Genomic DNA, 13,904 nt, shown 5'->3' with positions numbered 1-13,904 from the left:
ATTTTGCATTTAAGTGCCTAAGTGAGATTAGCCTCTTTTACATCAACATGATGTTAACTTTATAAGATGGGTTGGGTTTCTTCCCTTCACTATCAGTGCTGTATCTGACATTTGTGGGAATGTTGAAGGCAATTCCCAGTAAATTGCATTTGGCTTTTGATCTTATGTTTATCTCATGTCTCAGCACCATCCATTTTTTCAGTGAGAAGCAGCTAGTCGAGATAGAATTAAAGCCAGAAGAGAAGTCTGGAGATTTCAAGGTGCAAATTCTTGCTCAGCCCCTGCTTGTGTGACTTTAGGCTGGTCATTTGATTTCATTCTTTGAGGGTTTTCCACGGGACTGTGAAAGTTTGAACTAAATGAGTTCCGAGCGCCCCTCCAGCCTTGACAGCCTATGAATAGAGTTCCATTTTTGGCTCCAAGCCTAATCCCGCTGGCACCAGGACTGCAGAGACAAACAATAGCTGCTCAGATGGCGGCAGCTGCCAAGAGAGCTCCAGACAGGCTGTGGTTACATGCAGCCTTAGAACACCACCTAAATAAAGACAGTGCCGTGCTGCAGAGGATCGCTGGGCCCAAGGGCCAAAGCTCCAAGGGGACGGATGCTGAGTGGTAACTGTAGAAAAACTGGAAGTTCGCTCTTGGCCTGTCAGGCAGTCTGTATTTTTAGATGCGAACTCCGGTAGCAATGCCCACCTCCTTGCCTGCCTTTGCGGGTGCTTGTCTCATCTTGCTTGTTTTGTGGTCATTCAGTCCTGGCTAAGGTCCTGGAGGGTCAAGGTGAGAACCAAGCATGATAGGGAGGATGTGGTTACTGCTTAATACTTATTCTCCAGTTGACTTGTCTAAAAATTAGCAAAATTTCATACGATTTCCATTTCACCTGTTAGAAGAGGAGTCTTAGAAATTTGAATAGGAAAACACTGTCCTTGGTCTGGTTTCTGTCCTCCCCCTTCCTGTGGTGTCCTCTGTCTACCCACTCTCCAGACCTCAGGACTTTTAGCTGGGCTCTTTGTAAATTGCAGTTAGCAGTCTTGTTTTGAGAACACTGTCACTTTATTAAAGCTGGTTGGGCACAAAGATCTGTAGACTAGATAGTACCTTGGGACAGTATTTGTCACGTGCTCCACATGGAATTCTACAGTTAATGGCTCTTGCTTTCCTGTTTCACTGTCCTTTGCTTCCTTTAATACTTTATTTTATAAATTGGAATGGTGATGGCGTTCAGTCACTCAGTCATGTCTGACTCTTTGGGACCCCATGGACTGTACCACACCAGGTTTCCCTGTCCTTCACTATCTCCAGAGCTTTCTCAAACTCATGTCCATTGAGTTGGTGATGCCATCCAACCATCTCATCCTCTGTCACGCCTTCTCTTCTTGTCCTCTATCTTTCCCAGCATCAGGGTCTTTTCCAAAAATTAGAGTAAAAAATTAGAGTAACTGACAGTTATTACTAATAATTACCGATGTATTGCCTCCTTTATTTTCCATACATTTGATTAGTTCCTGTAGTTTTGTGATAGCTTAACAACTCAGAGCAGGCACCATGGAAACTAAAAAAAAAAATTCGAACAGTATCAGCATCTCAAAATCTTGGAAAGTTTCGCTATTTTCACTGTTTAGAGTTAAGACAGCTGCTTGCAGAATTTGGGTCTTGATATAACAATATGTTTGCTATTGAAATACTGCTTCAAATTTTAACCACAGAAAAAGATTCTGACTATTGTGGATGTTAAAATTGGGTTTTGACATGTATAATTTGAAATTGGAGACTCTCCAAAGGAATAGAGATGAGTTAAATCATTTAAATTAATTTGAAAAGTCAGTGTCTCATTCACACCAGCCACATTTCCAGTGCTCGGTGACCACGTATGCTGGAGGGGCAGCGTATCACGTGGTGCGCAAGGTGGGACTTGTGCATCATCTCCAGGAGTGCTGTGACCACAGTGCCTTTCCAGAATGTATGTTGCTGTAGTTCATGCGTTTCTGTAAAACAAGCAAAAGGATGAAGACTGGCCGCAGGAGTAATCAGAATAGTGGGAAATGTTAATTAGGTGAGCAGGCTTTTGTTCTCTTCCTTGATCTTTCTCCTTCCTCTGCTTATTTTCAAGTAGAATAACTGGAAAATGACTCAAAGTAAGTTTTCTGCCAAGCAAGGTGAACGCATGACCACACAGCGTTTTTGTTTTTGTTTTGTTTTTTTTCAGAGTCAGGACTTTTTCTTTCATAGTTTTGGTTCTTTAAAAACTCCTTCTGCAGATCACAAGTTATTTTCTCTCTCCAGGCAGTTGGACCTTAATCCTATTCAGAAATTCTGTTTTTTCGTTTGCTTTTTGTTCTCCAGCTGCCATCTCATTGCATCCATGGTGCTGATACTTCAAACCCTTCCTTCCAGAACCTAAGCCTTCCATCGTCCCTCCTTGGCTTCTTCCATTCTTAATGTGGCTCCAGGCTCTGATGCTCGGTGTTCACTCAACTCCCATCTCGCCCCTTTGCTCGATGATGTTGAGTAAGCACCTTAATTTCTGAGCCTGTAAAAATGTTTATTTATTATGATACAGGTATCGCCATATGTATACATATGGATCGAGTCAGATAATACATTTAAAGGTCATAGCACAATACTTGGGGATTTATTGAGCCAGAAAACAATTAGAGATGAATTGATTTGATGCATTAGTTAGCTTTTGTTTTGCAGCAAGGGATTCCCTGGTAGCTCAAATGGTAAAAGGAATCTGCCTGCAATGCAGGAGACCTGGGTTCGATCCCTGGGTTGGGAAGATCTCCTGGAGGAGGGCATGGCAACCCACTCCAGTATTCTGGCCTGGAGAATCCCATGGACAGAAGAGCCTGGCGGGCTACAAGCCCATGGGGTTGCAAAGAGCCAGACCTAACTTCTCAAATAAACAACAATAAACTGTATTTGCTGTCTCAGTCCGTTTCTGTTTATAATGGCATTGGTCTACAAATGGGATGTTTTGTAGGGCAAGGAAATTGTTGTCTTTTCATTTCTATTTTTAACTTGACAGAGTTGAGGAGAAAAGGAAGAGAAAGATACAAGATTCCAAGAGGCAGCACTCGCATGTGCTTTTTTTCTGCCTTCTCCCACTCTATTTTATTCTCTAAGGTACTTTTTTGGACCTGTTAAATGACGAATAATTAACTGTTGCTGGTTTTTTTTTCCTTAAACTTCACGTAAGTGACAGTTGAGAATTTTCAGAGAGTTGAAATACCAAAGTGCAGGAAATTATACAGTGTGATGTGATGGGGAAGGGAGGATTAGACCCCATACCTCTCATCTGGGCTTCAGGAAAACTAAATTCTAATCCTGGCTTTGATGCTGATTTACTGGTGAATTGGAAGAATTTAATTTGTCTCCGGCTCAGGTAGCTGAGTTTGATCATCTTAAAGGCTTCTCTCTATTTCTGAAATAGTGCACTATTTCATGAAGTATAGCTGCTTCTGGGATTTAGTGGTAAAAATAACAGATGAGCGCCAGCGTTTAAAGAGAAAGAAATGGATACATTTATTAGATATTTCATCCCGACAGGGTTAATAGCATGCATGTAGAAAAGGTATGCCCTGGATTCGTTTTTGAAAATAGATGTTTGTCAGGCAGGCAAGGCGGAGGATTAGCCGGCTTGAGATGTGAAAAAGTTCCAGAGGTGAAAATGGAAGTGAACTGCGTCATGAATTCCAAAGCTAAATGGCTCCTTGGCTAGCATTTCCATGGTGTTCTGCTCCCGGTGTGGTGGCCTGCGGTGAGGTCAAGCGCCCCTCCAGAGAGCATCCACGGTCTTCCTCGATGTTCCTGCTTCATTATAGTGTTTCGTTTTCTCTCCAGAGTTCATTCTGTGTGGAAATTCCACAGGAGGCACTCATTTTCTCTGAGGGGCAGCTGCACCTCACAGCACCCCGTGGTCAGGCTAGCCCTGCCCCTCCCTGTTGTGGTGTTAGGGACCAGGGAACTGTGGCCCTCGGGGTGGGCATCCTTTTGTACAGGTGTGCGAACGTAGGCAGGAAGCGCTGAAACACCTCACGTGTGGTTGGCTCGCAGCTCCTGTACTGGTTAGTCCACGTCTGGATCTTCGTCTTCCTTCCTTCGTGGTTATAATCACTCTGCTAGCCTGCCGGACCGTCCCCTCCTCGTTAGAGAAATCCCTTTCCTGGTCTTCCTGCCTCCCTGGCTCTCGCTTGGTCTTCTTTTCCAAGCTTCCCTGAAGTTCCTTGGCAGAGGGACTCCCTCCTTTGCTTCTGAGGCTTCTTCATGGCGTTCTGGACACTTCAATAAGGTTGGCCAACCCTCCTCTTTATTTTTTTGGTAGGAGAAGGAAATGGCAACCCACTCGTGTATCCTTGCCTGGAGAATCCCATGGACAGAGGAGCCTCTGGCGGGCCATGGTCCATAGGGTCACAGAGAGTCGGACACGAATGAAGAAACGGAGCACACACGCACGCCCTGTTCACCATTCTTCACTCTCCTTTCTGTACTTGCGGAGTAATTAAGTCTGCCCGGCCTCTGGCAACTTCTCTGCACTTCACATCTGTGCCTCTAATTGTCTTCTGCTGGACACCAGCGTCACCTAGACCACCGGCCTCAAGGCCTGATGCCTCTTACCTGTAAACACATGTTAAATGGTCCTCTCTTATATAAGCTATAAATTTATATTATTTCCAAGTTTAGTGTAGGTTATTATATGCCTCTTACTCCAATACATATGTTAAAAATCTACTCTTAACGGTTTTAAGAAATTCGTATGTTCACACATTTAAGTGTGTTTTTAAGGTAGTAGAGATACAGCAATATAAGCAAGGTACACGGGAAGGGCAGAGTCCTGTGGGCTTTGAAGGATACAAAAAAGACTGAAGTGAGTGACTGGAGTGCCCGTGTGGTGATGTTGTGACAGAGCAAATGAGAGAGCCTGGGAGACCCAGGAGCAGAACCCCAGGCTAGGCTTGTCACAGGAGACCTCAGAAGTGAGGTTTAAACTGAGAGGCTGAGGAATGGGTAGGAGCAGCTGGGATGATTAAATAAAGAAACAGTAGAATTCATTGCATTTAAATGGAATTAATATTGCATTTGAATTAAGGGAGAATTAATTTTAAGTATATAGATCAATGCAAAGAAAGAGAGGAAAACAACAGAATGGGAAAGACTAGGGATCTCTTCAAGAAAATCAGAGATACCAAAGGAACATTTCATGCAAAGATGAGCTCGATAAAGGACAGAAATGGTATGGACCTAACAGAAACAGAAGATATTAAGAAGAGGTGGCAAGAATACACAGAAGAACTGTACAAAAAAGATTTCACGACCCAGATAATCACGATGGTGTGATCACTGACCTAGAGCCAGACATCCTGGAATGTGAAGTCAAGTGGGCCTTACAAAGCATCACTACGAACAAAGCTAGTGGAGGTGATGGAATTCCAGTTGAGCTATTCCAAATCCTGAAAGATGATGCTGTGAAAGTGCTGCACTCAGTATGCCAGCAAATTTGGAAAACTCAGCAGTGGCCACAGGACTGGAAAAGGTCAGGTTTCATTCCAATCCCAAAGAAAGGCAATGCCAAAGAATGCTCAAACTGCCGCACAATTGCACTCATCTCACACGCTAGTAAAGTAATGCTCAAAATTCTCCAAGCCAGGCTTCTGCAATACGTGAACCATGAACTTCCTGATGTTCAAGCTGGTTTTAGAAAAGGCAGAGGAACCAGAGATCAAATTGCCAACATCTGCTGGATCATGGAAAAAGCAAGAGAGTTCCAGAAAAACATCTATTTCTGCTTTATTGACTATGCCAAAGCCTTTGACTGTGTGGATCACAATAAACTGTGGAAAATTCTGAAAGAGATGGGAATACCAGACCACCTGATATGCCTCTTGAGAAATTTGTATGCAGGTCAGGAAGCAACAGTTAGAACTGGACATGGAACAACAGACTGGTTCCAAATAGGAAAAGGAGTTCGTCAAGACTGTATATTGTTGCCCTGTTTATTTAACTTATATGCAGAGTACATCATGAGAAATGCTGGACTGGAAGAAACACAAGCTGGAATCAAGATTGCCAGGAGAAATATCAATAACCTCAGATATGCAGATGACACCACCCTTATGGCAGAAAGTGAAGAGTAACTCAAAAGCCTCTTGATGAAAGTGAAAGTGGAGAGTGAAAAAGTTGGCTTAAAGCTCAACATTCAGAAAACGAAGATCATGGCATCCAGTCCCATCACTTCAGGGGAAATAGATGGGGAAATAGTGTAAACAGTGTCAGACTATTTTTCTGGGCTCCAAAATCACTACAGATGGTGACTGTAGCCATGAAATTAAAAGACGCTTCCTCCTTGGAAGGAAAGTTATGACCAACCTAGATAGCATATTCAAAAGCAGAGACATTACTTTGCCAACAAAGGTTCGTCTAGTCAAGGCTACGGTTTTTCCTGTGGTCATGTATGGATGTGAGAAGGACTGTGGACTGTGAAGAAGGCTGAGTACCGAAGAATTGATGCTTTTGAACTGTGGTGTTAGAGAAGACTCTTGAGAGTCCCTTGGACTGCAAGGAGATCCAACCAGTCCATTCTGAAGGAGATCAGCCCTGGGATTTCTTTGGAAGGAATGATGCTGAAGCCGAAACTCCAGTACTTTGGCCACCTCATGCAAAGAGTTGACTCATTGGAAAAGACTCTGATGCTGGGAGGGATTGGGAGCAGGAGGAGAAGGGGACGACAGAGGATGAGATGGCTGGATGGCATCAGTGACTCGATGGACGTGAGTCTGAGTGAACTCTGGGAGTTGGTGATGGACAGGGAGGCCTGGCGTGCTGCGATTCGTGGGGTCGCAAAGAGTCAGACACGATTGAGCGACTGATCTGATATAGAGCATTCAATTAATTCCAAACCTAGGTGATAGGTTTGCTTTTTGTCTTTCTGTGCTTAGTCGCTCAGTCATGTCCAACTGTTTGCGACCCCATGGACTGTAGTCCACCAGGTTCCTCTGTCCATGGGGATTCTCCAGGCAGGAATACTGGAGTGGGTTGCCATGCCCTCCTCCAGGGGACCTCCCCAACCCAGGGATCGAACCCAGGTCTCCTTCATTGCAGGCAGATCCCTTACTATCTGAGCCACCAGAGAAGCCCAAGAATACTGAAGTGGGTAGCCTAACCGTTCTCCAGGGGAACTTCCTGACCCAGGAATCTAACCAGGGTCTCCTGCATTGCAGGCAGATTCTTTACCAGCTGAACTACCCAGGGAACTCTTTCGTCTTTATACTGAACTGGTAATATGGACATAAGGTCATCCTCATTAGCAGTCTGGTGTGCTGTAAGGAAATTGTAAAGTGAGGAATCGTATTTGCTAAGATACTTACTTATTGGTCACAGAAAGTTATTTGCTAAGATTTCCTGTAATGAATCATTATGTTCTATAGAGCAGAACCCTGTTTTGCTGTGAACATGACAAGCTGTGGCCTCTTGCGATGTTAACATTAAGAGCAAGTTTCTGATAGGTACATGAGGACAATTAGATGGGACTAATCACAGCGATTTTCTGTCATTTTTGAATTCCTTAAAACCACAGTCAGAAAGTGTGGTAAACTTTTGATGAGAGAAAAAGGGGATTAACTTTAAAAGTTTTTCGACTAATGAAAATCAAACCTGTGTGACAGTAAGCCACATTTTCACACCATTAAGCATTGTGAACCATTTGCCTTGAACCTCTTTTAATCTAGAAATACGGTTTTGGAAAAACCCCAGATTCTAACGTACAATAGTCTTTTGTTGTCCATATTAAAAAGAGAGCGTTGCTTCACTGAATTGTGGGGAAGATAATGCTGATGTAGATTCTTAGTGACTATTTAAGGGAAAAAAAGACGTTGAATTAAATGAAAACACAAACTTTTCATTTACAAGTTTAGAGAAATGCTTTAAATAGCCTTCAGTTGGTAGTTTTGTCAAATTAGCTAGGATAATAGGGGAAAATCAATTAGAATGATAAAATCTGTTCTTAAATATGAATTATTTGAGAAATTTCTCTGTGGAAAGCCACAGAAAGCTGGACAAAAGGAGGCTTAGTCATGGCGGTGATCTGCCACCTGAAGGCCTTACCTGATCCTCACATCTGATGTCAGAACCACTCAGGTTATACCTGTCCATCATCAACACAATTTGCAGAGGATATTTTAGTGATTGGAGGGATTTTGTTTTTAATTTGTGTGAAATATAAGAATATATTTCATTAATTTTAATGAATTAAAATATATTAAGATACATATATATATAATATATTATATAATATAAGATATAGATATTCTTATTTGATAGGAAAATCAAAGGAATAATGGACATGGGGTTTCTTTGAGGATAATGATCTTTTTCTTCTTTTTGGGGGAAATTGAAAGATTGTTATTTGACTAGCATTTACTGGAAAATCCCATTACTTTTTATGACAGTTCCTCATGTTTGAGGGTGGATGGCCCAGAGGTAATAAATCATAGTCAACATTATATTTTCCAGTAGTCCTTTTTGATATAGAAGCTTTTTCTGTCAATTCTTAATTACTTCTGCAGCAGTCACAGGAGATACGGATGAGGTTGAAATCCTGGATAATTTCATCTTTCTATAAAAATTTTTTCTGAGAAAATGTAATGTGGAAACTACTAAACAAAATTTTTAAATGGAACTGATTTTTTCCACTTAATCCTTGTCATTTATATGTTTAAGAACTATTAAGAAGAGAGAGTATGCTGTGTGCTGTGCTTAGTCACTCAGTCGTGTCTGACTTCTTACAACCTCATGGACTGTAGCTTGCCAGGCCTCTGTCCATGAGGATTCTCCAGGCAAGGATACTGGAGTGGTTGCTATGCCCTCCTCCAGGGGATCTTCCCAACCCAGGAATCGAACCCAGGCGGGCGTTACCGCCTGAGCCACCGGAGAAGCCCTGAGAAAGTATAAAGTATGTTAATAAATAATGTGTATTTTTGTCAATAAAATACACATGGCAGGCAGATTCATTACTGTCTGAGCCACCGGAGAAGCCCTGAGAAAGTATAAAGTATGTTAATAAATAATGTGTATTTTTGTCAATAAAATAATTAGCTATATATGAATGAATAATGTATTCCTCTTGAGAATAGATTAAGCGTTTACTCAAACTTCTACTCTCAGTGTGTGGTTTCAGGTACGGTGTTTTGTAATGGACTTTACTTTGTTAGGATTCATGAGCTGTTATCATTTCATAGGTCTCATCACAACCACAGCAAGGAAACTAGACCGAGAGCAGCAAGATGAACACATACTAGAAGTAAGCATTTCTTTATTTTTAATAATTTGAAGGATATTGTAATAATGTGAAGACTATTGTAATCATAAATATTATGAGAAAGAGCGGTCTCACATTAGTCATTCATAGCTGCTGCTATATTGTTATATTAGCTTCTGGTTATTAAGAAAAAGGAAAATAAAGAAAACACTGTGAGTATAGTTCAGGTCTCCTTTATACACCGTTTTATTCCCAGAAAATAAACATGCCACAACATCCAGAGCCGCAGGTTGCAAACGATGGCAGCCTTCGTTGTGTGGCCCTGTCACCCTGGTTAGAACCGCACTGCACACCTGTTAGCTGTGTGCCCCACTCTGGAGGCTGTTTTCTCAGTGAATGTCAGAGGCCGATGGGAGCAGGTATAAGATACTTAGGGCTTCAAAGATGATAGTAAGATATTGATGGGAAATAAGATTAGTTTGCTTATAATAACATGTATGTTTTTCTGGAGTCCTTTTGTGGTCATTTATTTGAAGGCCAGAGTTGGCATGGATTTGACTGTCTTAAAAAAGAATTTGTTTTTTTTTTTTGTTAAGTCACATGTGAAAAGCTTTGTGACTGGCGGCAGGTTAGGACCCCAAATTTAGGAACAATTTGATGAATGCTACAAAGCATAGTACATGGTGTATTTCTCTTTAATTTTTCCTTTTTCCTATGGATCATATGAAAACTGATCAAAAGGAAATATTTTGAGAAGTTAAAATTAAAATAGTAAATACAATTTGGTTTTATTTTGAGAGTTTGGGAAGGAAAATCATGTACTTTAATTAAAGCAGTTAACTTTACTTAAATAGTCTCGACAAGTACCCTCAGGATACATTCATTCACACTTTTATAAAAAACAGAATTTACACCTGCCAAGCTTTAAAAGGAACATAGTTCCACAGGAAACTTCAGTCTACTTTAATGGTTTTAGTATTACATTGATTAATTTGGGAGGATGTGGGTGAGGGGAGAATAACTGAGGTCATTCCTTTTAATGTACATATTGAAGGGGAAATGAACATGTAGTTTGAGGGTGAAATTGTTTCTTATGCATACAGAAGCATTCATCAGTGTAATCCTCAAGAATCTTAGATTTTCATACCTAAACTCAATACACGAATACCTAGAATGAAAGTTATTTTGCATTTCTTTTACTGAAAACCTTCTTTAATAAGTTGGCCTTCAATTTAAGTGTTTGTGTCCTCTCTACCAGAACTTCTGTACAATAAAAGAGAGCCAAGCAAAATGATCGATAGTATTAAAAGGCTTGCTCCTTATACTTAATGTGTATTTTAACTGGCTGATTTAACTTATTTTATTGATGAGGTTTAAAAGTGATAGTTTTTAAATGCAGCATGTTAAGATTCTATTTTTAAACATATATAAGAGGACTCTTTAAGTACTTAACAAAATCTTCATGTATCTCTTCCTTCACTTAAAAATACTAAGTTTGTGAGAGCTTAACATTGGTGGCTGTCACATTACTGTTAGGGTGTGTGAGGAAGAGGGATAACGGGGTAAGGAGAGAGCCAGAGCTCAGAGCTGGTTCTTCCCTATCCCCTGCCCACCGCCCCCTGCCCCGAATTGCTGTGTGAAAGTGAAGAGGTGGTTCTGCCCCCTCACGGGGCAGTGGTCAGAGAACCTGTGTGTGTCATAGTGCTGTGTGAACTGCAGAGGCTTATACAAAAGCTGATTATCATTAGGAAGAAGACACTCACTTTTTATACAGTATATCTTAAAAACATTTCTTGATACTACCTTTTTTTTAAAAAAAAAAAAAACAAAACAGGTTACTGTGACAGACAACGGTAGCCCCCCCAAGTCAACCATCACAAGAGTCATCGTGAAGATCCTTGACGAAAACGACAACAAGCCTCAGTTCCTGCAAAAGTTCTACAAGATCAGACTCCCAGAGCGGGAAAAGCCAGAACGGGAAAGAAACGCCAAACGAGAGCCTTTGTATCGTGTGATCGCCACAGACAAAGACGAAGGTCCCAACGCAGAAATCTCCTACAGCATTGAAGAGGGGAATGAGCACAGCAAATTTTTTATTGAGCCAAAAACGGGAGTGGTTTTGTCCAAGAAGTTTTCTGGAGCTGGAGAATATGATATTCTTTCAGTGAGTGAAGATCTAGTCTTTGAATTTCTTCCGTGCTTTGACTATTAGTCTAGCCTTAAGTCTCTTCTCTCACAACTTTCTCTCTCTTCATTTACTGACCTCCCTGTGGTAACCTAACAGTGGGAAGTGTGGGTTTGTTTTTCCCTTCATTATTCCAGTTATTTCTGTTCAGCGAGGCATGAAAAGGTTGCTCTTTTTATCAGGCATTAAACACATGGAATAGACAGCACGGGATATTAAGTGTTTGAAATTGGTTCAGTGTTGCTGCTGCTGCTAAGTCAGTTCAGTCGTGTCCGACTCTCTGCGACCCCGTAGACAGCTGCCCACCAGGCTCCCCCGTCCCTGGGATTCTCCAGGCAAGAACACTGGAGTGGGTGGCCATTTCCTTCCCCAATGCATGAAAGTGAAAAGTAAAAGTGAAGTCGCTCAGTCGTGTCCGACCCTAAGCGACCCCATGGACTGCAGCCCAAACCAATGCATGCTTCAGTTATGGGATGCAGCTTTTTATATGCGGTTTTTTTTCCCCTCTCTGCCCACATTTTATAGATTAAGGCTGTTGATAATGGTCGCCCCCAAAAGTCGTCAACCACTCGACTCCACATTGAATGGATTTCCAAACCGAAACCATCCCTGGAGCCAATTTCATTTGAAGAATCATTTTTTACCTTTACTGTAATGGAAAGTGATCCAGTTGCTCACATGATTGGAGTCATATCTGTTGAGCCTCCAGGCATACCTCTCTGGTTTGACATCATTGGTAAGTGTTCATGATAGTTCTCATTGTCCTGTCTAGGTCACACTGAGGGGAGCCCATTTCTGGTTTTCTGCTTTTTGTGCACATCTCAGAATTTAAAATTGATAGTAAGACCTGTAAGTGGAGAGTTTGTTTTAAATTGCATCATTTTGCCTGCAACATTTTTTTACGGTAATAACCAACATAAAAATAAAATAAAAGCACTGTGTTTAAAATAAAAGCACTGTGTATGTACCTTATTAATATAAAAGTAAGGTTTTTAAAAGTACATCAAAAGGACACAGAGAAATATAAATGTTTGGTCCAAAGCCACAGCTTCTTAATTTTTCCTTCTTGGTATATGACATATGGCACGTAACTATTTTTAGTGAATATGATTTGAATGTTTAAAATAACTGCCTGTGTGATTGTCACATGTCAGTATTTTATAGGGAATATGGTTAAAATTTCTAATTTATAAGTGGTAGTGTCAACTATGACTTTTAAGTTTGATTTACCTCGTTTTCAGTAGGAAGCAGGCTTCACTGGATTGTTGTTGTTTAGTCACTAAGTCCTGTCCAGCTCTTTGCAATCCCATGGACTGTAGCCCATCAGGCTCCTCTGTCCAGAGATTTCCCAGGCAAGAATACTGGAGTGGGTAGCTGTTCCCTTCTCTAGGGGATCTGCCCAACCCAGGGGTCAAACCCATGTCTCCTGCATTTCAGGTGGATTCTTTACCACTGTACCGCCTGGGGGATCACTAGATTAAATCAGGCTAAAAAAATTATATGCCTCAGCCAATTCTTTGCTTTTTTTTTTTTTCTGTCATTTAATTTAGCTAGGCATAGAAAGTCGTACAACATCCTGAAAACTTTACATTAGACTTTGATATCTTAGTATTTTAATTCTTATGTCTACACAGTATTTTAATTACAAAGATAATTAAAATCAGAGGTATATTCAGGTTGTTTCTAGCTGGAACCCAGTATCCCTTTTCCCTCTTCATCCCCGAGCTCTCCTGCCCCAGCTGCTGTCTCAGCAGGTTGAAGCTTCTGGGACACGGGGTTCAGGCTGTACCCCTTAAACTTTCTCTCTAGATAGCTGGGCTATTTTCCCAACTTTGGTCTTTGAATGAAATTGCTGATCCTGTTGACACCTGTGAAACCATTACAGTTTAGTTTTAAATGAACAAAAAGGACTCTTCATAGTCAACTGCAGTGAGAGCAGTTTGCTTGCTTTGCCTTAATTCCTGTCGCATTTCCAGATGAGCAGGCTGCCCCCAAGCAGCACCTCACACCCTCTCAGCGCCTCCCCCATCCCCCTCCACCCCCGCCCCCCGCCAGCCCCCACCGCCGTGTAAGCGGACTGCCTCGGAACCGCTGTGACTGATTGCTGTCCTTGTTCTGTGCTTGCCTTCCATGCTTGCTTCTTTTTGGCTGTGCCAGGAGACACACTTGCTAGAGAAGTGTTTTACATCTTTCCGATGACTTGTGACCTGAACTGTACAGCAGAAGGTATCTGCTGAGATCACATAATTTGCCTCAGATTATGAGATCTAAAGAAAAACAGCCATTTTTCAAATTTTATTCTTTCCAGTGACCATCTGTCATTGCTTTTTCTTTTCATAGCGGGTCCATGCTCATCCATCCCAGTTGCAAATGTACTGACTTTCCATACATCCGTAGATCCTTGGATTTTTAGATTTAACTCAACATTCTGTTTTGTGCATGTACTGTTTTGCTTTTTGGTTA

At 41.4% G+C, this 13,904-nt stretch overlaps 1 protein-coding gene across 5 annotated transcripts in view; it reads left to right on the top strand.

Moving 5' to 3' along the window:
• Nucleotides 1–13,904, top strand: part of FAT1 (FAT atypical cadherin 1) — a 125,665-nt gene that overhangs the window by 70,001 nt on the left and 41,760 nt on the right. For all 5 annotated transcript variants that reach the window (XR_002180039.2, XM_070781738.1, XM_019953462.2 and 2 more), the window contains exons 4-6: nt 9,237–9,298; nt 11,091–11,420; nt 11,967–12,177. Coding sequence is in view for 4 of the 5 variants with exons in the window: in XM_070781738.1 (XP_070637839.1) it covers nt 9,237–9,298; nt 11,091–11,420; nt 11,967–12,177 (603 nt within the window). In the remaining variant the exon portion in view is untranslated. The remainder of the gene's footprint in view (nt 1–9,236; nt 9,299–11,090; nt 11,421–11,966; nt 12,178–13,904) is intronic.

The sequence above is a fragment of the Bos indicus genome, chromosome 27, assembly GCF_029378745.1.
Source record: "Bos indicus isolate NIAB-ARS_2022 breed Sahiwal x Tharparkar chromosome 27, NIAB-ARS_B.indTharparkar_mat_pri_1.0, whole genome shotgun sequence".
Lineage (NCBI taxonomy): Eukaryota > Metazoa > Chordata > Mammalia > Artiodactyla > Bovidae > Bos > Bos indicus.
The sequence above is the reverse complement of the archived record's forward strand: the minus strand, read 5'-3'. Positions and strand labels throughout refer to the sequence as shown.